Source organism: Pempheris klunzingeri, chromosome 14, assembly GCF_042242105.1.
Source record: "Pempheris klunzingeri isolate RE-2024b chromosome 14, fPemKlu1.hap1, whole genome shotgun sequence".
In the NCBI taxonomy this organism is placed as follows: Eukaryota; Metazoa; Chordata; class Actinopteri; order Acropomatiformes; family Pempheridae; genus Pempheris; species Pempheris klunzingeri.
Window position 1 is genome coordinate 19,654,629 of NC_092025.1, and position 24,211 is coordinate 19,678,839.

The 24,211-nt window shown below is 42.7% G+C and overlaps 1 protein-coding gene across 1 annotated transcript in view; it reads right to left on the reverse strand.

The window, feature by feature from the left end:
• The window catches only part of LOC139212825 (polypeptide N-acetylgalactosaminyltransferase 10-like), a 74,217-nt gene extending 53,643 nt beyond the window's left edge, over nucleotides 1-20,574 (reverse strand). The window contains exon 1 of the mRNA XM_070843367.1: nucleotides 20,416-20,574. Coding sequence (XP_070699468.1) covers nucleotides 20,416-20,574 — 159 coding nt within the window. The remainder of the gene's footprint in view (nucleotides 1-20,415) is intronic.
• Between the last annotated feature and the right edge of the window lie 3,637 nt (nucleotides 20,575-24,211).

The following is a 24,211-nucleotide window of genomic DNA, read 5'->3' on the forward strand; positions in this document are numbered from 1 at the left end:
ATGTTCTGCTAAAACTATAGCAAGAGAAAGCTGTGAGGAGAGGACGGGCATGTAACTGGTGTCACCTGACATTGTGGCCCCTCATTAAATTTAATGTAGCCTTTTAGTGGTCTATTTAACTGATGACAAAGGGCCACATGTCAGTCAGTGTTTGCGCACGGATCCACAGAAGACAGACTGAGAGTGTCAGTTAACAAGTGTGCGTGTTCGTTTGCATAAGGCGTGGAGACAGACGCATGGACGTCGCCTAAAATGAGATATAAGCTGTGTCCAAATTCAGTAGCGGCCTCCTTCAAAGGACACTTCCTGTTACGGTGAACCTGCACCTCCTCCCATAATCAGTGACAGCTCACAGAGAATTCACCGTACCTGCGCAGCAACTTCCCACTGCGAGGGCCGCGGTATCGTCGATCAGAACTACTAAATGTGCTTGCAGATTCTCAAAATGGCTACAATCACAGCCAGGAGAGCTATATGGGAGGACAGATGTGAGGTAAAAGTGACAGGTGCATCAAAACGCTCATCCCTCAGAGTCACAACTCACAAATCTGGGCGAGCAGACATGACACACATGCTTGTAGATTCAGTGTGGCTCAAACCTCCAGGGGATATCATGAGCTCTCTGTCCTTTGCGAATAAACTGGGGTACGTCTGGGGAACATCGCAAACAGACTAATCCCCAATTAGTGATAATTTAAGAGTGCCAATTTGCCCAAATGTGGGATGGAGCTATATGGGGGTGTTGTGGGGTTGTGTGAGTTGCCTATTCTGTCTGAGGGGGGCCCTCCCATGTGTTTGGAGTAAGCAGGACTGTTAAAATACAGACACTGTAGTATTGTTATCCGCAGCTAAAAATACTGTGAATTACAAACTGATTTAGAACAGTGGTTAACTGTCTGACTTGCAGCCCAAGACCAAAGACGACCTCATACTTAAAATGTGTTAGAATATTTCTTGGCTTAAGTAAGAGTAACCAGTGCACAAGGAGGTTTGAGGTCAGGGCCTCAAAGGATAAACGGATTTAATCTTCTAAATTTGGGGAAAAGAAGGCACTGCTATCCCATCCCATCCTCCTCACGATTACTGAGAACTGTCGCTCAGTCATTACGACACGTTCAGTCTCAAAATGTGGACAACACCTAAATAGGTACGTTATGGGAGGCACTGAAATCGCAGTCAGTCATAGTCCCATCACTTTTTCTCCTGGTGACCTCGATGGAGGGATTTGCAGATTATGAAGAGCCTCTCAGAAACGCTGGCTGCCTAACCTCATTTCCATGCTGCTGTGGTCTTCTGTTAATCTGCCCAACAGCAGATTATGTTTGCTGTTCGGTCATACAGGGTGGGATTGGTGCTGCTGCTGTGGGTTTAGGCTCTCAGCAGCTGTTGTGGGACATTACGCAGTAATACAGCATCAACATGCCGGACAGACGTGATAGAAGTTGTTTTCTTCAACAGGCAATACTTACTTTGACTCTGAGTCACAGAGTATCTTTCAGGTTTGTGTATTTGGCCTTTCACAGGGACAGATGTAAAGTTGATTTAGATTTTCGTTCCCACTCCTTCTCCTCTTTGTTGTTATTCTTTTTTTGCTTGTTCTTTCACTATCCTTTGTCAGCTGCAGAGTCTGTCTGTGCATCGAGGGCAGGTTACTGATTTCTCTCTTCATGGAGAAATGAATTTGTTCATTTTGTGCCTCAAACTGAACCTTTACAACGAAGCGGGAAGCCATTACATAAACAGTCGCACCTCGCCCCCAATCATTTCCTGTAACTGTAATCTGTTACGACCCGGACTCTGCCCCTGAGCAGGAAGGTCAAAGCTCCTGCTATCTTTTGAATAAATATTTTGGTATGGTAATTCTGTCAGTCATTAATTTAATTATCAATTAATTCCAATTTGACAGTTTAGTTTATTTGATGAGGCTAAATTAATTAATTTGCTGTGGATTTTCCCTTTTCGATGGGTGGTGAATTTAAAGCAAGTTAAATGCTGTTCTGAGTGTAAATCTACACTTAATACATTTACTGCAATATTTCAATGCCTTTAAGCTGTTGCACCGACAGAATCCTGTTGTTAATTTTCTTCCATCATTATCCTAATTATTCGGTCTTTCTACAAGAACAAAATACAGTCCTTGGCTCTGCTTATGCATTCAGGCCCACTGTACTAAGGTCATAATGCCACCTCAGGCTGCAATCTGGTACAAATACTTGCTGGCTGTCAGAATGCTTTCAGAGTGGTCTTTTTTTTTTAGAGGTACATCACCTAGGTAATATCACTGTCACCCATGAATGATCACTTTAAGGGTGCTGATGAAAGAAAGTAGAACAATAAGAGCTCTGCAGACTAATAAAAGGGATTTTTTTTTTTTCTCTTCCTCACATTTACGATTTCATTTTCTTACCAGCTGCCTGGCATCTTCAGCATTTAGGCTTGAATGAAGCCCTTAGGTGTGAAGTGGACACCTGCATCACACAGGTGCCAACTGTGGTTTCCTTCTTCCATCTATTCTACAGATATTCTCTCTCTCTAGCTTTCCTGTCGTGGAACCAGAAAACATGCATATTCATTTTCTTAATATTCAGTCATTCCATAGACCTTTCGTGGGCTCTTGAGAGATTTTTACGGCAGTGCTAGTCCATCTATGACTGAAAATTAAATGCCACAGAAATTGTATGCAGCCAAAGAGGATGTTCTGCCTCAGAGGCCCAAAAAGTCTCCTGCAAAACTGTGTTCACAACAATGATGTTCCACTGCATTTACGCCATACAAGTAGGAAAAAGACAAGATTGGGAAATAATAATGATTTTAAAAGTTTTAGAAATGTGTAACCATTTCCAAGAACCAATTGCAAGAACTTCAAGGATAGCTTTACATTTTTCCTGAAAACACAGGTGTCTTGATTTATCCGATGCGGACGACTGGAGCCTTGTGTTAGTTTTGGTTAAACTTTTTTGCACATATTAAGGATTGTGAATTTTGTTTCCCCCCCAAAAACCCCATCCCAAGTCCTTTTATTGATACTAGTGACAACCAGTGTTCACTAAGCCTTAATGAATGTTGCACACAAGGTGATGCAGTCTTGAAGCTCATGTTTGACCAGTTAGAACAGGTACCTCAGGAGGACATTTTTAGGAGAGAACTACAACTCAGGACCCCAAACTGGAACTATATAGGGCAGGGAAATTTCTAGAGTGCACGTCTTTCTGTGAGAATGTTGGACTGCCTTTGGCATTGTGAAAGGGCCGGTATTAGGGGCAAAGCTGTTTGTCTGATGAGAACAGAGCACCCCTAATTCTCTGAGGGGGATGAATCAGACCACCTTAGGTCAATACTTCCCTTTTCTGTTTCCTCTCCTCCTGCCGAGAGTCGACAGTAGCTCGGAGTGAGAAGAGGAAGCTTTGCTGTTCTTCTTTTCTTCCTCTTCCTGTTCTGTCAGATCGCAGACAGATCCACCTCCACCCCTAGAGACACAATTACCTGTCTTTCCTGTTCCACCTCACCCTCTGCTCCTCCTCCACCTCTTCATCTCCTCAGCCACTTCACAGACAAGTCAGTTTGCTCTGGCTGTCCTGGCTCATCACACAAAAACCTAAGCTACCAAACCTCGCTTTCTAAGAATAGTTCACCGTACAATGGTACCAACCATCAGCCTACACCTCCAGCACCGCCCCAGTTACAGATCCAACAAGCTGTTGATGCAACTGGAAAACTTAGGAGAATCATATCAAGTGCTGCAAAGTAGTTTGCTGGCATATGGGCATCTTTGATGTCATAAGTTACTGTAGCGTGAATCATTCTCCAAAGTTTTGACTTCTCTATGACACAGTCCCAGTCCCTCTGGCAAAGAAGTCCAACTGAAAGCAGGCAAAGGGAATAAAATGTTTTCAGACAAACATCATTCCAAAGGTGTAATCATTCAGTCGAACAAGTATAAGTATAGACAAGTAAAGAGACTCAGGCAAAAGGCACAAAAAGGAAACAACATCTCCTGGAGGAAAAAAAAAGAAAGCCACTGGCAGCAACTGCTTTGTTGAATTCATTCTGTTGCTAGGGAGTGAGGTTTTCTAAACTCTAAGAGAAATGTTGAGTTACAGAAAAGTAATTTAAGAGTTTTGACTGTAGAGCTATTCCAAATCTCTGCTCATCCCCTGGGCTCCAGCTCCACTGATCTTTGCTGCTGAAGTTGAGGATCTCTAGGCAGCGAATGAGGCACTGAGACCTCCCTGTAAGTGAAGCCCAGCAGGGCTTCCACACAGCGTCTCATCTACCAACAGGAGTCATTATCCACAGCTCTGCTGCGACCAGAGATACCAGGCAGAGGACTGGACCAAGGCCATGACAGATGGCTGCTACTCTGCCTTCTGCAGGCGCAGAATTGGGCTTAATTCTTGGATGCATGGCATACAGAGACAAAAAAATGGAAATGAGACTTTCATGTTGTGTGAGCAGTTTCACCCCTTGCAGGATGTTTATTCTGCAGCGAGTCAGAGTTTATCTCAACTGCCATTAATGCCAATAACAAGCCCTTGCTATACCTACCAGTCTGCTACAAAGCAAAAGGCAAACACTCTATTAAATGTTTTGCAGGATTTATGAGACTTTGTCATTCAGTACTTAAACAGTGCCTGTGTGGTGAGGAATTGGAATAAGATACATTTTGTGCTCCTAAACAAACATGGATAAAGCTGTGTACCTATCTCAAGAGGACAAACAACAATCCTCTATTGGATATCCCACCAGACAAGACAAATACAGTAGTACCATAACTGGAACGTGGACAGGTGTGTGTGACAGACCACATGTTAACCTGCTGAAGACTTCCCAGGTAACATACTATGGAAGTTAAAGTTCAATTTTAACAGGAGATATAGTGTGATGATGTGTAAGGGTGGGGCTTCGCTGGTAAGCTACAGCTGTGTTGCCACTGCCATGGTCACAGCTTCCACTGGCTCCCATCCAAAGCCATCTGAGCAAAGTGCTGTTCAAATAAGCTCCTTATTATCATGTCTGAGGAGAGGAAGCAGGGAAATATCGTCCGGTGGCCATTAAGTGCTGAGCTGTAGTACTGCCAGCTTTAAGAGCAGCTTCGGTCCCGCCCAAGCTAGATGCCAATCCAATCCTATCGTCCCGCCTTGGATCTAATGTAAAACAGGGGACAGTCCTTCAGATCTCTGTAGGGTCAAGAACCAGCGACAGAAACAATCTGCTCTGTTGATTTATTTATTTACTCTGATGTGGTACTATTAAAAAAAACCCATTACAAATAAATGACTTTGAAGGACTGCTGGCACAAAAAGAACAGCATATACACATAATAACTACCACAACCAATAAATTAAAAAGAAGGCTCAAAAATGCTCAAATGCTATGACGCAGAGTAAAAAAAAAAAACTCATTATATTCCTTTAGGCCTTTGTAGGGTCAAGGCACAGCGACAGAATCAATCTGCCCTGCTGCAGCATCCTTGAGCATATTAAGTAATTTCTCCTGGGACGCTGTTCTGTAACACCGCATATCACCGCCCTTGTAGAGAGGTCAAGAGAGACAAGAGACACATTTCTGAGAGAGAGAGATAATTGGAAGTAAAACACTTCCATTCACCTGTTCATGTGTATGTGTATTTTGAATTTCCATGTCATGTCAAGTGAAGGGAAGAAGCCCCTCGAGGAGCAGCAGAGAGGGATCCCTCTTCCAGGACGGACAGGTACGCAACAGAAGTCTTATATATACAGAGCAGGGTGGGAGTGGCAAAATGAAACCGCTGAATATTGCAAAAAAATTGATTTGTTTTTTTGCAAGAAACAATTGAAAGCACAGTGCAACACTGTACACCATGGAGAGTTACAGCTCTTGACAGACTATTAATGGCTTAAGCAATTTATCAAGCTGAATTGCCAAACGTTTCGGAATTTGCTGTTTCACTAGGTTTTATTTCATTGTAAATGTCGGCATTCAACTGTTGGCATCACATTGGAGTCGTGAAAAGTGTGACAGGCATTTTTGACTAATTTATGACAATTTAAAAGCAAAGCGATTCACTAAAAAAAACAGACCGGTGAATGCAGAAAATCATTGTCTTAAAGCTTATAGTTGAGGGAAAATGTGATTCACTGTATCTGTCTGTAGGCTTTTGTGCTGGAATTGAAAACACTTGGCCGGTCACCCATTCTGTCATTCCATGAACACCATTTTCCCAGCTACCCCCATCATCTGCTCAGTGTTTCTGTGACTTGCAGCCAGGAGTGTGTTCACCTCCCTCTGCCTCACCCCTGTCTCACCCCCCACCCTCCACCCCTTCCCCTGGCTTCCTCTCTGTAAGCACAACTCACAGCCTTGTCTTTTTGTGTTGCTGCTGGGTTTGGCCGCATTCAGCGCGGGAGGCCGGGTGCCACTGAGGGGACAGAGGACAGATGTGGCTTACATAATGATCAGCAAATCAGTTGTCTGAGCGTCCCTAATCCTAGCATCCCTCCATACATCTCCCCACGGCTGCCTCGTCCTGCCGCGCCAAGCTTTACTGTGTCGTTGCAAGCCAGAGAGCCGAAGGCGCATCGCTCCTTCCCACCACTGGTTAGCAAGAGTGAATCAATGAGCTCAGCAGGGAGGGTTTTTTAAAGCTCCACTGGAAGGCAATTATCAGCATTTGTCAGTGAGGGGACATCCAGGCCACAGCCCGGGGTTCACCAGACAACAGGCCAAAATGAGAGCATAATGTGAAACAAAATGGGCCGAGGCAACCCTTTGAGAACTGTTAGAAAGGCCGCTATTCAATGGCTGGTTCATAATCAAATAACATGCTGTAAATCTACTAACTTGTTTCAGTCTACTGCCTCACATCAGGGCCGGGCACAGAGACTAGTGGCAAGCACCAGATCACCTGAGCGGCGAAGAGACAAACAATAGAGGCAGAAATGACTCATCAGATGCACTATTAGAACACAAAAAGAAGCCGTCCGTTGAAAGGTCCATTGATTTGCTCATGTGGTATCTAGTCATATTTTATAGAATCAATGCTTAATCAGAAATATTTTTGCTTGTTTAATCAACACATCAATCAAACACATCACTGTGGACATAAAGTAGTTTGTGTCTCTATAAAAACCCAGCCTACAGTTCTTGGAAATTCAGACAACTCTCCAAGGTTTTTGTTTTTTTTAAGTAATTCTTTTAATGTTTTGAGCAGCGCAAATGAAATCCCATCCACCTTTATTGTACTGGGGTGGATCGGTTGCCTCAGAGGCAGATACGTCAAACTGTAGACAACGCCGCTAAATCTAAAGCTCTCTCTCATGGCTACATACCACTAGGAGTAAGTAAGAAAATATGATTTGGTTTTTGCAATTTAGATTAACTAACACTTTAAGAAAAGAGATAAGACATTTATTGCCGTCAGTCAGTAAGCCTATTACAACTAGAAAGCAGTCCTTGTACGACACAGCCTTGAAGAACAATTAACATTTTCAAGAGGTTAAACAAGACCCAGTGCCATCAATTCCAAAACATTTGGTTTGTCCAAGAAGGGCACGACAATTTTACAGACAAGGGGACACAAAAAGTGCTCAGTTTCTAAGTAACAGTGCAATACAGCAGCTCAAAAAGTAAGCAATTGATAAAGCTTTGAGCACAATTTCAAAACTCACTGAAAGCTCCTCATCACCCTCCCAAACATCCAACAGGCCCTCATCGAGTGCAAAGGTCTGAAAATACTGAATGACCCTTTTTGACCCTCTTACCGCAAGGAAAATACTCGATGTGAATGGGCTCCTTTCACTCCACTGAAATGTAATCTTTTGTTGAATTTTTTTCTTTGGCTATTTCAGAAGTTTGAGCTGCCATGAATACAATTAGAAACTTGTTGACTTGTTGACCACAGACTGGAGGTATGCCCGTCTTTGGTACTCAATTCTTAAATGCTGTAAAACTCTGTCTCTCTCAGTATCACATGTTCGTCATGAGCCCCGAGCACACGTGTCAGTCACACATGGGTGGTTGAAAGGAACTACTGCAAATCACACATCCACAAGAAGCTACACAAGTGAGTCACTACTAAACAGTGTGTCACGTTTGCTAGAAGGATGACATCCACCATTTCTATATGACTTAGTTCTTGAGGTAAAATATGATATTATGTGGCTGTATAAAGATCCCACATCAGCACCACTCCCAAGCATGACAAACACTTCCTGAAGGTGAGGATGTATTTGATTAATATTTCAACGTACAACAGCTTAAAAAATGGACACTGAATCGACTGAATGGAAACGGACAGACTCAACAGAACTTTACTGCAGGTTGGCTCAGTTATTTATTTATTTATTTATTCATCTGTACTTGTCTGCATTTATCGCATAACACTCGTGCTATTCAAGTTACACGAGGCAGTCCTCTTCCTGTTTTGACATTGTATCTGTCCTCCAAATTGAATGCCAAAACTGACTCAGGAAAAGCAATCAAGGAACAACTCGATCTCATAATGTCACAGAGCAAAGCTGAGGCTTTACTGATAGTATTGATAGCATCTCAGATTTAAGGTCTGGAACTGGCGGCAGGCAATTACTAGTTTGGGATGAGTTCTGTTCAACTGAGGAGAAAGGAATACGCAAAATGAGCAAAGGTTGAAAACTGTACTTTTACATACGTCATACTGTTCTGTATTACTGTCTTGAGACCTGACTTATTGTTGAAATTGTAAAAATCCATCCGATTCATTCAGCACAGCAGCAGTTGAGTGCCAGCAGCACTGATGTTGACACTAAACTGGTCTGTTCCTGCATTGCATCAGCTACCACCTTAGCCATCCCCTGAGCTTGGAAAAAATCCCAGCATTTATAGCTCGTTTCATTTACTTTCTCCTCACCCACACACAGCTTGTCTTTTCACGCATCGTTTTACAACCCTAATCAATGCCAATGAAAATATTTTACAAGACGGGGAGAAAAGAAAAAAAAAAAACAAGGAAATTTCCACTGATTATGATCCAAGATGGAGACAGATGGGGGGCGGGGAGGGTGCGCATGTGTGTGTGTGTATCTGAAATGATCAAAGCTTCATAAATGCTAACAGTGACATCACCTGCTGTTCCTGCGAGTAGCTCAGTAAAGAAGGCCACGGTCTAGCGGAGCAAAAAATGCGGCAATTTCTTCCGGAGACAGCATGTCAATCTTAAAACAGCTGTTCAGAAGTGCTGGTGTGGCTGATTACTGAAAAGTGCTTCAAGACTAGAAAACGAGACCGACTGCCTCAGTTCAAACCTTTCCTCTGAAGCTCTCTGAACTACAGGAAACATCTTTTGCACCCTGATCTGTCAAAATGAAACGAAGTTGTCATACTTCAGAGAAGCGAGGTGGCAATGGCCTAATGGTGAGAGAAGAAAGGGTTCCTTCTGAAAGCTCTGTAGTTTGAATCACAACTGTGGGAATGTGGGTGAGGGAAGTTGAACAAAGCTCACACTACGCCAGAAACAGCAACTGAGGTGCTGCTGAGCAAAGAGCTGAACCCTCCATTGCCACGTTTTCATTCATACATGCACAAAGAAGGAGAACAGATTATTCTGGGTAATCAGGCTATGGCAGGAAATCAGACAGCACTGGAAACATTTATAGCACAGCACCTGCTGCAGCACCCAGCTTTAAATTAGCAGGTTTATTAGCAGGATTTTCTCAGCTGTTGTTGACAGCAGATGGAAAAAAAATCTATATTTTCAATACTGCTTCATTAATAGTTTGATTGCTACCAATCTAGTACTGTTACATCTAAAATCCGTCCTTAAATAAATGCGATAGTTTGATATGGACACATCAGATCCCAGACCTGGTTCTGGAGCCGACTGTCCCGCATGTCTTTGATGTTTCCCTTCTCCGACACACCTGATTCAAATGCAAGGTTGGTTATCAGGCTTCTGCAGAGCTTGATGATGAGCTGATCGTTTGTATCTGGTGTTTGGAAGCAGGGAAACCTCTAAAACGTGCAGGGCAGTGGGCCCACAGGACCAGATTTGGGAAACACTGGACTAACAGGCTTACTGCTGAAACTACTACTACTTACTACTGGGCGTCATATAATTTCCTTGATTGATAAACCTGGTTCAGGCTCTGCCACAACTTCATCCTGTGAGATGCATGGAGAAGGGAGGCAGTCCTGAAGTAACAAAGCTCTATAAACAGGGTTATTTTCTCCTATTATTACTGCACACTGTGTTTCCATGCATCTTGTCATAGTTGCTAATTAAAAGGTAAATGGCAGAGATTTAGCTAGCTGATGACTGTAATGATCAACTTATCCTCCTTTGAGGTTGCTGAATTGTTATTGAGAAGAACTGGGTTTTCATACGGGCATCCAAACTACGCTCTACATCAACATTTAACTCAATATTCTGTGTCAAATTATTGATTTCTTTAGGTGTGATTTTCTTTAGTTGCTTATTCTGTCTAACAAACAGGAAAAAAGTCTGCACCTTAGTGGTATTTTCACCAGATAAACAACTAAAAACATCATCAAAAACAGTTATTGTCACAGGAGAATGATAGGAGGGCACATTTGGATACAAGTTTGAAAAAGAGAAAGGAAAATGTGTGAACACACCACAATGTTCAAAGGTTGTTAATAGACACAGCTGAGCAAGAGGAACATACAGTGGCAGAAACCTGCCTCAGGTTAAATGGTTCATTTGCTATGGACACTCATACTGTGCTTCCTTTCCCATGATGCTTGGCTGATTTTAACTACCATGTCTATGCCTTGTCTTTAGTGCTGTGCAGCCAGGCTGGCGGTGTGGAAAAGGTACTGCTTTGTCTTCTCTACACAAACACACACACACACACAGAGCTTTTATCTCATATGCACAAAGCCCACAGCAGACTGCCTTTAAATGTTGCGGACTCCAAGAGTACAAGCCACAGAAAGACATTGACTCCATGCATCAAAGCGCACTGCTGGAAGAAGAAAAACAGAATAATCTGTGTTGAAAAACTATACTGATGCATTTCCTGTCAGCAAGATTAACTCATCACAGGTCAGGTGCTGGTGTTTTTAGGAAAAGGGAATTAATACAAATACAACTGAACCCAAAGTAGAAGAGGTATGGTCCAGTTAACAACGTGCTCTCAATGGAAAGTGTTAATCAGGAACATTTTACAGTTGAGATATTCAACTGAGGAGAAACAGTAATGATAATAGCAGTTACCAGTGGGTGACCTTTAATTCCTACTTCATCAAGATTAACAGCAGCCGATAATAAGGAGTACAGGGGTCAGAGTCAGTGTTCAGACAGCGAACCTAACCAACTCAGATAGTGAAGAGATCCATAGGAGACACTTTATAACCTGTGTGAAATGTTTCAGCTGAATTCTGATTTGCTCTGTCTTCACATTGAACAAAGCGCATGCTGTTCAGGTTCAGATTGGACAGAATTATCCTGGTTGTTATTGTTTAAGTGCAATCAAATGTGGCTACCATCCGCACAGATGGAGAAAAAAAAAAGAACTGTTGCAAAAACAGTTGAATGGATTAAAAGAGCCGAGTAAAGCACAGACTATTGGATGGATTGCCAAGAAACTTTGTGCTAGTAGGTCAAACTTTTCATCTATTCAGTGAAATATCTTGACATTTACTTTGTGGATAAGCGCATTCTTTTGTACAAATACTTCCTCCTCTACTCATGCCAACTTTTCATCTAGTGCCACCAGCAGGCTGGTATGATTCACATCCCCGATCAGCGGGAGGAGCAATCCGACATGCACACATTTTATGCCGTAGCTCAACTGGCAAAGTGCGTACCACATGGCTGAGGGGGGCACAGGGGCCGGGGTTTGAATCCAGTCCAGCCCCTTTACTGCATGTCATCCCCTCTCTCCTGTTTATCTTTACTCTCGCCTATCAAATAAAGGGTAGGAAAAATGTAGAAAAAGTCGACGGTCATAACGTAGACCTACGGGTACTTTAAATTATCCAAGGGGCTCTTGTGTTGCTGAACATTATATAAAAATACACTGTCAAATGGGAATTCACAGTGGGGTAACTGCTCTCTTAAGCTTCTGCTCCTGCACACAGTTCCACATTGACTGCATGTACAGTGCTGAACAATGCATATGCAAGGCTTTACAAAACAACTGCAAAGACTGCATGTTTCACATTTTGCACTGACGCAGATTTGGCTCGGAGCCCAGAAATGTCCATATCTGACCCCTGGTTAGTGCGACCGGAGCGAAAACCAGCCTATTCAAAACACTAAATATACTCAAAATAAAACATTAGTGTGCACCTTATTCTCTGTTAGGCTCAGCGCTGCGAAGCACAGAGCTGGCCTTAAATTGGCATCCAGGGATTAGCTTAATCATCTGAACATAAAAAAAGCAGCTCCATAACCCACGTGGCTGTAATTAAAAGCCCGATTCCTTGCTCTGTATCCACAGGCTGTCTGCTGCACCTGTCCCTCATTTGGCTCCTTGCACTGATCTGGGGCAGCAGATCCCTGACAGGCATACAGAGCAGCTTCTGCACGCACTCGGTCTGTACCGCAGCCAGCAGCGAGTCAACGTCTGCCTTGTGTGAGGAACCTGGGGAGGAAACGCTCTCCAACAAAGTCAGCCTGTGAACAAACACCTCTTTTACCCGCTCACTCTGCCTTTTTCTCCTGAGGTGTTTCATCCCCTCCCTTCCTCCCTTTCTCTCTCAGTGATAAAGTGCAGCGACTTAAGTCTGCAGCGAGTAACTCCACTTGTCTTTGCAAATGACTTTCATCGCTCAGTCTCCCTCCTTTCCAGAGGCTTAACACACTAAAGGTAGAATCTCATTCCCCAGTCTAGCAGCACCGCTAGCCCTCAGCTCAGTGAGACAACAGCAGGTACTGACGTTAACAGCTTGTCTCCTCATCTCAAAGGCCTGCAGCTGTGCGACTTATTGTCCCTCTAAATATTCTCACTGTACCAAACTCTTATAGGTAAGTTAATTTCTGCTTTACCTTTGACCATTTATTTGAATGTTATTCCATAATAAAGTCATGAAAAAAGTTTCTCTGTAAGATGGTGTGGTCACATCACATGACTACGTTAAATTTGAAGAGGGCCGCAGACACGTAGACAGAACATGCTATGATATTTACCACAACATGAAATTCTTCCATATAGGGCTGCAACTAAAGATCATTAGCAATTCTTTTTCTGATTGTTTTCGAGTATTTGGTTCATTGTTTTGCTAATAAAGGGTCAAAAAAAGAGAAAATACTAATCCGACATTCCCCACAGCACAAGGTGACATCTTTAAATGTCACACAACCAAAATATGACAAACAGCCACAAAAATTGAGGAATGTTTGGCCTGTTTGCCTGAAAACTGACTGAAATTGTGTATTAACTAACATGTTGCCAATTCATTTTATGATCGCCTAATTGATTAATTAACTAATCGTTTCAGTTCCAGTTATGGCGAACCACAGGAGGGAACGGGCTCCTTCTCTTGTCTTTGTGTTAAGTCTCTTACCGTCCTTTAGGTTGCTACCAGCCAGGAGGAAGTGTATACTGATCTCATTTTTTTTTTTCTTTGGCAACAATCCATTTCATAGACAGATGTTTCGTGCTCTGTCTTTCTTAGCGTGTGTTCTAGTTCTAGTTCTAGTTCCAGTTCTGCTAAAGGATATCTCTCTATCTTCTCACCTTTTACAACTTGTAGCTTAGACCATCGTTTCTATCAATTATGACAACACTGTGCCGACCAAAGAGGAGTTGGTTTCCTCTCTGGCCTCAGTCAGAAAGTGGACAGTGACCTCCTTTAATGTTTAACAAAAATAAAGAGGTCATCCTGGCAGTGACAAAAGTCTATTTCTATAAAAACCTAACATGCATTACTGTGCAGTGTAATCAACTCTAATGAACTCTCACAACTGTTATCACAAACCATGTTAAATTGTCTTAATCCTCTCACAGCCTCTCTAATTGCTCTTAACCTCACAGGATTCATAGAGTTGATGTGATTTCCTTAATTGCAGAGAGCCCTGTTTCCCTCACTTGTTTGCAGAAAATTCACTGCAGCCTGAAATTAGCCCCAATTCCAAAACGTGCCTTGAGGAGGCTGTTTTTTTTTTTTTTTCTTCTTTCTATGTGCATGTGTGGTGCAATCCGCAAGAGCTGTTATGCGAGGGCAGCCTAAATCCATTCAATTTCAATTTTGTTTCTGTGCACTTTGGATTCACGCTTCCTGTAGGTGCAGCCTCGAGGTGCCCGAGTGCTCAGAAATCACCGCCTGCTATTGGCATGAAACATCATTCCCTCTCTCCCACATGATGTCAATAGAGCAGAAAGGAGAGATTTTTCACAGAACCGCGGGCTAAACTCTTATTCAACTTTAATGTTTATCAGAATAGCAGCAGAGAGGAAAGCAGGGAGCAAGCCTTACAGACGCTCGCACCGAAGCATCACAATCGGGGACATTTAGATGACTTTATGTGTCTAGTTTGGCTCGATTCCTGGAATTTAGTTTTAGTGATGAGAGACATGTCAGCTCCTTTTCATTGCAGAGTAAACTGTTTAAGGAGAAACACTTTGTAATAATGTAATGTTACAGTTCATTATTTGTCATCTATACAGGAAGAGTTGCAGGTTTTTCCTCCCAATATGTTTCCATGACAATATTAGCTTTGCTTATTATAACAACGAAGGCTACAAAGCAAATTATTCCATTAAAGGATTTCAGTGGGTTCAATGGTGCCTCTGCAGCCTAATTAAAGTCAACATAGGTTCTTCAAAACGGCTTTGAACAGTTTAAATAAATGAATAAAGCATGAAGGGTTTGTTTATTTTTCCTAAAAAGGACAAATGTCAGACTTTCAATGTTTTTTAAGGCCTGTGGGAGTCATGGAGGACAGTGGGGTCAAACAAATATCTGATTTGCATTGTGACTGTGGGGTGGGAATACATCACACGCAGACAGCCGGGGAATTCTAAATCACACTGATGCACTGGGGGTATTTTTTTCAGAAAACCAGTTTGCTCTTGAGCAATAATTTGCCTATAAACTGTGCTTCAACAATTTGTGACTTCTGGAGCAGAAATGAAGAACTAAAAGATGCTTTTACAATATTTTTCAGCTGGGATTTCTCCTTGTCCTGGCGTGTTCTACATAGATGTCCTTGTTTACTTTGAGCTCTGCTCATTAATAAGACCAGACTGTTGCTGACTGACCTTCGACTAGCTCTAAAAGCAGTGTATATATACAAGTGTGTGTGTGTGTCTCAATGTGTGCGAGGCAGGGAATGTACTATACGCGTGTCAGAGGCGAAACGCACAAGGTCCTGCAGTGATGAATGAACAGTAATCCAGCCTACAGTGTGTGGCTCATAAATGTAGCCTCCAGTGTACAGAAGCCTGTATGATGCTCATTTCTCTGTGACAGGGCCGTGAATCTCAGCCAACTTTCCTTTCAAGAGCACACTTTATCTTCTGGACTTTTATCAGAGCTGATTACATCCAGTTAGCAAAGGGAAAATCCACCAGCAAGTTGCCCCAAAAAAATGGAATCTGACCTGGAAATACGTACATACTGTCTAGATTTTCTACATGGCTCTGATTGGGCCCAATTCACCTCCAACAGGTCTGGCTAGGTTGGGCTCTACTATTTATCTCACTTTCCTCTGGAATTAAAATTAGAATTAAAAATGAACCTACTGATTACTTTTCAATTCATCTGTCAGAAATAATAGTCGACACACTAATCCCGTTATTAGAGTCCACTTGTTTCATGTGACTGTAAGTTGAACACTTTGGCATTTCTTTGATTTCCAGCCACTAAATAGCAGCACATCCTCTTATCTGAGATTCTGTCACTTCAAAGATTCATTATTGATTCACTCTCTCTGTCGATTGATCAATCATTAATTCATGCTGCTTCCGTAGGCTGCTGCTGCTTCTTCATAGCAAAGGAGGGCTTTGACAGTGAAGCAGCCCCAGACGGTGTTAACAGTCACTGGAGGAAGCTTAGCTTAGGTTTGGTAAATCTGAAAGTTAGGACAGCCTAAGTACGGCTGGACATTTTTCACATTACATTTATTGGAAAATCACATGTTCAGGAAAAGAGGCTCAGACCTCCATTCAGATAGTCATATCAAGAGTACAGAGGACTGCATAGGATGCTTGTCTGCCATGTTAAAAATTCAGTTTCTAACTGTGTTAGGGCTAATTAAATTCTGGGTGTAGCACAGCGGTTCCCAAAGTGGGTGCCGCATCACCCTGGGGTGGCCTGAGGACAGACGAACCGTGCCACATGATTTATTGCCATACTAATGCAACATGCTTTTTGGCACAAGGGTTTTCCGGATGCAAAGCTGTCAGATATAACCGAAATCCTGATAAATCTCAGCCCTTAACGCTGCTTAAAACTACTTGACCTACAGTTTTTCCATGGAGATGTGGAGCTAGCTGTCATCTCAAGAAAAAAACACCCTATTTTTTTAGCCAACAAAGAATAGTTTAAATGACTGAGTGAAGCAAGCGAAGAACAAGAACAATGACTGATGTCCTGTGTGATTTTGTCCTTGAAAGCTTAAAATGTTAGGTAACTACTCATTTAAATCATTGGAAGAAATGCTTTTAACCAACTATCATACTTTATTTTTATCCAGCATTTGGTTTAAATTCAATATTCAGCTGCAAATCTAGACAGCAACATTAGGCTGCATCCATCACAATGACACAATATGAGGGGAACTCTAACACTTGGCCACAGAGCTATGGCAATAACCACATTACTGGTCATGTGCTGCCTACCATCATCTGCACAATTTGTTCCTTTTTTTGTATTTTTTTGCCGGTGAAAGTTACAGAAGTGCGTACTGTGAGTGATATGAAATACAAACGCAATAATCATTAAGTCACCATCATTAACCGTCTCCCATCCTACGTTCAAGGGCTTCAGGAGGAACAAAACTTTTCTCTGCCGGAGAACTTTTGCATTCCTACGCATAAACCTCAAACAGTTGATCTGTAGCATAATACAGTTGAGAAAATGTAGTGCCAAAGGAAAGGGCTGCCCGACGGCATGGTAAAGCGATGAAAGGATGGTAAACAGGTATTGGTACTGATGCCTGCATGTAAAACCTGCAGCAGTCAATTAAACATATGGAGGATTGGTTCACAGTTCGTCCTATGTTGTTTGACCACATTTTTAAATAGCATAAATAGATTGTACAGTCGAATAAAAATGAATTCTGTAATTATTCTTTTCTTTTTTGGGGGGAGGGGCGTTGGCAGTAAACCGCCAAACAGCATGGTTATTCTGCTTTTTCACTGCAGTAAGAAAAAAATCCATACCATCACTGCCCTACTGTCAGGACGTGCATCCCAGCCAATGCAGACACTTTGTCCAGTCAGTCAGCAGTTAGCTGGGGAGCACAGCAGGCAGCAGCTCTGACTATGCTGCATCTTTTTTAGTTCTACCCACTGCTCTCATTTCCCCTAACCTCCACTTAACCTGAGCTGCTGGAGCAGGCAGGGGGAAGCTGAGCTACCTCTGCTCCAACAGGCGTCCTTAATAAGAGACGGGAAAACTGCAAATTACCGTTCTGTCACCGTCACAGTGGGGAAGCTCTGAGGCAGCTCATGTTAGAGCAGTAAGGAATACGCGCTCAGGCACCATATGCATGTGCACAGGATTAGAGTTTACACTCGTTGCAGCTGCTGCATTAGATCCAGTTGTGTTGGCACAGTGCAGTGCAGAGGGTCATCCCCTCAGAGAAAGACACGCTCATGTTGTGCTTAGGTCAGGGCTGTATCTGCATATCTGCATCTGACAGCCTGGCGGTTTTGTTTGAGCAGCAAGTTGTGAAAACTAAAGCCCTTATGACGAGTCACTGAGGGACATCAGCTGACAGAAAGCAGGTGCCTGTGATGTTGGTAAGCTAAAATGTGCCGTGTTTCTCAAGGCAGAAGAACTGTCACATGGTGCAGAAACCCTATGTCACACAGCAAATGCCAGATATTTCATGAATGAGGCCATTATAGCTACATAGAAGACGAAACATGTCAGAATGTGTCAGATGATAGGCACTTTTTTAAATTTCAGATTTGGCCACTTGGACAGGTGAGTGGTCATTGCCAACTTAAGTGTTTGAAACTAGTGTAAGGTGGAGCATTAAAGTTCTTTAAGCAAAAACACAGACAGTTGTTTTTCTGTTTTTGGTTGAAATCTTCCTTTAAAAAGGCTCCTCCAGTGTTGGACAAAGTTTGCTTCCTTTTTTTTTTTTTTTTTTAAAGCAGCCCATCTATCTCTTATCTAACTGTTCTGGAGGTTGACAGCTGTTATCACACAGTTTGCTAATATGTAACAGGCTTTTCCCGGCCTCGTAGATGTCCTTAAATCCCATTCACACAATCTGTTGTCATTTAAAGATATCAAATCCAAACTTGAGCTGAGAAAAGTAATCTGTGCAAAACAAGCTGGCGGGTAAATTAGCTGCAGCTGCTGATAACAACACCACACAGAATATATCGCTGTGGACTTTTGACAGGTTTTGGCAACATTTACAGACTAAATGATGAACGGCTTATGACAACAAGTGTTGACGGAGCTGTTTGACTGATGCTTTATTCTGAGGAGACACAGAACTGACCTCTGCCTTCACTTGGTCCTTCTCACTACATTTCTACAATCGCTCCAGTCATGCAAGTTCGCAGGATTGGGACAAACACCATTGCCGTACAAAACTCACTCACACACACACACTCACACACACTAGCCAGCAGTGAAAGCCTCCATTCAGTAGATTTGCCTCATTTGAATTAGAGGGGCTACTATTGTCTGTCACATATGGTCCGTTTTGGTGAGTTTTCTGGATTCTTATGTGCACCAACAAAACAACACATCCAGCTCCAGCTTGTGCTTCTCTTTCATGCATTTTTTTTTTTACTTTGAGACTTGTGCACTGATGACTCAATTCAGGCCACTGAGACAACCTCCTGTTTACCTCAAGAAATAAGTAGAAATGTAACCTTGAAAACCCCTGCCGTAAGAAGTTACTCCATAATCCTTTAAGACTCCTCTAGCCCGCTGATGCGAAGATGTTCTGTCTTCTGTTCAACACTAATTGATTTTGAACCCATTTTACAACTTGATGCAACTTAATTACTCAAAAGATGGCAACCCGGAAGTGGTGGATCTGCTTCCTTGTCTGGGATGACACAAATATAAAGACTATATAGATCTATATGGATAAATGACCCTTAAACTACAACTTTGTAGTATCACATGTGGCCTACAGGAGCAGCAAAGAGAGGAAACTATTTGGCTGCCAATTCACTTTAGTTGAAGGAATAAAATCACAACTTGTGAGACAATTTAAAGAACATCGTACTGTATGCGGTGCAGCATTCTTTGTTCAAGCTTTTAATCATTTCTGATATTTACTCTAAATGTCACTAAATAAATGGACTTGTATTAATATGTAAGTAAAACAGCGCCTTGCTGGACTCTTTTGCCCATTTTTTTTTTTTATTGTATCATCAAAATAATTGAAAAAAAAACAACTACTTATTTAATCAATTTACCGAGCAACAGCCCATTTTATAAAGTTTCTGTCATTTAACAAGGAAAAATGCTGAACCTTTGCTGATTCCAGCATCTTCAATGTGTCTATTTGTTGCTGTTTCATAGTTTATATCATTGTAGTTTGAATCTTTGGGTTTTGTGTTGCTGGCTGATGGGAAGTTGCCCTTTGCTGACATTTTATTAACTCAACAATCAACCATAAAAGTGACAAACACATGAAGTGATGAAGAAAACAGGCATCAGTGGCAACCCTGCATGTTTATGATAACAAAGCCGAGCTGCTCCACACACAGGGGCTGTAAACCTGCATGTATTATAAAGGTGATGACACAGGGGGTGGGGGGGGGCACAGTCTGCAAAACACTGTGACATGAACGCACCCCGAAGCCAGTGAACACGTGAATGCATCACCATGAAAAGTGACCCTGTGTTGCAACCAGGAGCCTGCGAACCTGTGAACGCAGCACAGCCTGCTGCTGCACAATTTTTTGACAACTTCCTGAACTCCGCGTTATTGTAACTTCACTGCGACGCCCAGCTGCGTGTTCGCTACGTGGCCAACTGTTCGCCCCTCGGTGTCTGCAACTAATGACCCACCGCGCTGCTGACACGGAGCTGCAGGAAGGTCCGCTTTGTAAATCACACCCCGCACACTCACAGTGTGGGAATGTAAAGGTCGGTGGTATGGAAGAGGGGTGGGGGGGGCAGGCAGCACAGAAGCCCTGGGGAAGCACGCAGCGTCTCTCTGCCTCCACTGCAGCGCCCAAAAACTAACACTTGAAGGATTTTTACCGGGGGCTGCGAGCGTCGTTACACGGCGAGGAAAGCGACAAGCAGCAGGGGGGGGAGAGACCTCACCGTGAGCTGAGCTTCCCTTACCTGTATCGGGGGGATGCCGCCCGGTCCGTCCGCTGTGTCGGGCGAGTTGTCGAACACTCGGTCCCGGTACAAAGACCAGAGTCCGACGTTGGGGAGGAAAAGAAGAGCCGCGATGAGCAGCCCGGCGAACTGCAGCAGCCGCTTCTCTTTCCGCCTCATCTCTCCGGGAGGAAGCGTGAGGAGCAGCGGCGGTGGAAACTAGCGAGTCCAGAAGCCCCGCTTTCCCAAGCGGAGACAACTTTCACTGTGACTGGGGGGACGGACACCGGCGCTCTGACGCTCCGCGGCTGCGCGCTCCGCCGCTAGGGGGAGCGAGCCGCTGCGCTTCCGCCGGAGCGGGGGCGAAGAGGAGGTGGGGGTTCAGCCAACAGAGGACTTTTTATGTGTTTTGAATGGGATCTAACGACTCTTTAAGCTCTGTTGAGCTTCCCTTGTGTAATCACAGCCTGTAGATCACACAGTAAAATGAGGAGAGAGGAAAAAAAACAACCAGAGCAAAGTGAAGTGAAATCATCATGAAAAGTTTATGACCGGCTGAAGACTTGTGCTGCCTTCAATGCACCTCGGAAATGCGGAAATGTTTTCTAGGGGAAAAACCACCTGTATGCCCATAAATCCACCGTGGAGCAACTGCTAATAAAAGTAGTTAAGCGTGATAAAACGTGAAAACCACGAGATTTGAACTGTTTAAAATCACCTGAAGACATTGTTTCATGAATATAAATGAACCAGAATTCCTCCTTCAGGGGACTGAGATTATCATAAATGTATGAGGTTAAGACCTTTAACTCCCGCTGTCAGATCTGATCGGTTGGACTTTATTGTTACTGCTCAAGTAAATCTGCCAATATGACAATTTTAAATCTTAATTTACATTTAGGGTCAGAAAAGGGCACATCCCAGTCATGGCACTGCGGGGCATATACATAAGTGTCACTTTCTATGTCAGACAGTCCTCCTCAACAACACTGAGGCCTGAAAAACCCAACAGGCGGCTTCTCCAAACAGCTAGACACATTATCATTAGTCACATGGGTGACAAAAATAAAGGAAAAAACAGGCATATTAAGATCACAAATGCAGATACTTCCAAAGATCTCACTCAATAGTTTAATTAGTGTGAAAATGATGTGAGTCATCAGGGGAGAACAACCTTATAAAGACACTTGATAATGGGCTTTCATTTCATTTGTCATCTATTTATATATATGTACAAGTAACAATAGACTGAAAAAAACCTGTGGGCACATTGATGGCTGCTTTAATCCAGGATTTGTCAGTCTGATCAAAATCTCAGGGGCTTCAAAGCAAATAGTTGGTTTCCTGTGAAGAAATATGTAAAACATTTAGGTTTTATTACATGTTTCATTCATAAAAGCATAAATGAGGTTACTGAATGAACTCGGACATGTCTTCCTCTCTTTAGACCTCAGCTGTCTTTAAAATCTTCTGCCTGTGTTTTGTTTTCTGAATCTGTTTGTGCAGATTGTGACTGTTATCACTGCGGCGACCTTTGCATTCAGCGATGTCACATGAAAACACCTCACACAGCTTTGCCGTAGAAAATCTGCTAAACGGCATAGCAGGGACGTTGAGCTGATATCTCCTGCTTGTCCTGTCATCACATCTGGTTGGTTTGTAAAGCACCTAAAGCTTCTGGATGGCACAGGGAAACCAGTTAGCTGAATGTTACAATAAGCTGAACAGACCCATAATTGTTTTTATACACATTAAATATTCATTTGTTTAACTTCCTAAAACACATATGACATTTTAGTGGACAAGAGCCGATTCTCTGGTGACGGGGCACAACTAAAATATTTAACTCATCCAAAATAAGATCTCAGTGCAATCAAGACATGCTGGAAATGTCACCGGAAGAAAGCTGAAGAAAGTATTTACTGATCCAGTGGGGCCCAAAACAACAACCATCTGTTCCATCAGGTTTCTCCTGCAGCCTTTCCAACACAGCCAAGCCGGAGTCAGTGCTGGAGGAAGTGAAGCTTAATTATGTCTCTGATGGAAATCCAATCAACCACCAAATCCATTGCTGTGTGAATGCACTTACCTATTCGATTGAAAGGGTGTGATTTTTAAACGGCAAAGCTGTGGCTTCAGTTAAAATCAGCATAATTAACAGCATATTAAAAAGCTGTACAAGGTGAAATTGTTTGGTGACCGCTGATTGCGTCACCCATGATGACAACTGTTGCTGGCAGATTCACTTAGTTGCAGCAAATTTATGTTGATTCTATAAGTTGGCCAAACAATGCAACAGAAACTCTTTGCTGTTCTTTGCTTCATACGCTCTCTGCATGTCTGTACTGTTCTTCCTTACTGCTCATGGTCTGGGAATACACTTACACTGTGAGAGATAGTCAATAGTCTTTTGTGTTTTCACACACCATAGGTATCACTGAATGGAGGAGAAGGTTCACTGGATGCACAATCAATACAATACAGTAATGATCTTTACTTCCACAAACACGTGTCCACAGCAGGTAAAGACCTCCTAGCTCAACACTGGGGTGGTGACGTTGAGCATGACGTATGTGATGGAGTTCACAGTTCAGCAGGCTGAGATGCCGCCAGAACCTTAAATTATCTCAGGAAAAACTTTGAGTATGAGTAGAATGATATAAAGCACCTCATCAAGCATGGAGAAAAGGTATCAAATACTCTTTTTGTATCGTTGAATTGTACTGGTACTGGTATCATGATTTTCTAAATGATACCAGGCCAGTGGAGAGAGAACGATGTGGTAATTCATTTGAAGTGAAAGGACAATAAAACAGGAAGCAACACATCCATTGGTAATGAAGCAGAAAAGTGTATGGTGTATGGCGACCAGTGAGCTTTTGGAATGTGCTTCAACACAAAACTACAAGCAATTTTCAAAAAGTTGCACATGCCATACATCATCTCTTAATATTTGCACTGTTTTTGGACTCCGAGGAAACAAATGAGAAATGTGTCAACGTCGGTTTACTGAGGAAAAACAGAGAAGAACGTCCTTTCATTTTTTATTCTGATGCCCTGGTCTATGCCCGCTGACTTTCCTTTCTTCAGCGCTTGTTGCGTCAGTGTTTTACCTGCTGCCTGCTAGTACCACATCACCGCTGGTTCTATGTCTCGGCACGCAGCACACAGAGTTATGGATTTAAAAAGTGCTTGGCAAAAATCAATGCGAGTCCAGACAGGGGAGTGTGACTGACACAAAAAAAAAGAAAAGCAGAAGTGAAAATGTGAAAACCTGATCTGAGAGCAGCCAAAGATCACGACGACAGAAGTCCAAAATCTGAAACACACATTACTGACCTTTACTGTGTGTACTTATGTGAAGATTATAGTCCTCTATGGGACTGGTTTATGTGAAAATGGGGGTCACAAATTTAGGATTCATGTGTGAACAGCAAGCTGATGTGGCGGTAAGTAGGTGAATATTGTACATCACACTGACAGTCAACAGGTAGTAGGAGTACTCTTAAAACTGCAGCTTAAGCAAAGAAATAGTGTGTGGGGGAATAAAAAAAACAGGAAATTTGCACCAAATAGACTAATTTTGGAAGCTACCCATTTAACCCGTCTAAGTCAGGCTGCTGAATCCTCACAGGAGCTTCAGATGAAATGTGCATTTTTGCACAGAACACGTGGTGTGGATTTTATCCCTTATCATGTACACTGGACGTGTACAATTACAGTACCAAGAATAATATAGGTAAATAAAAACAAATGTTGCAATGTACTCATGGGCGTATGAGTGTTGGTTTGTAAGACAGAACTGAAAAAATGTGAA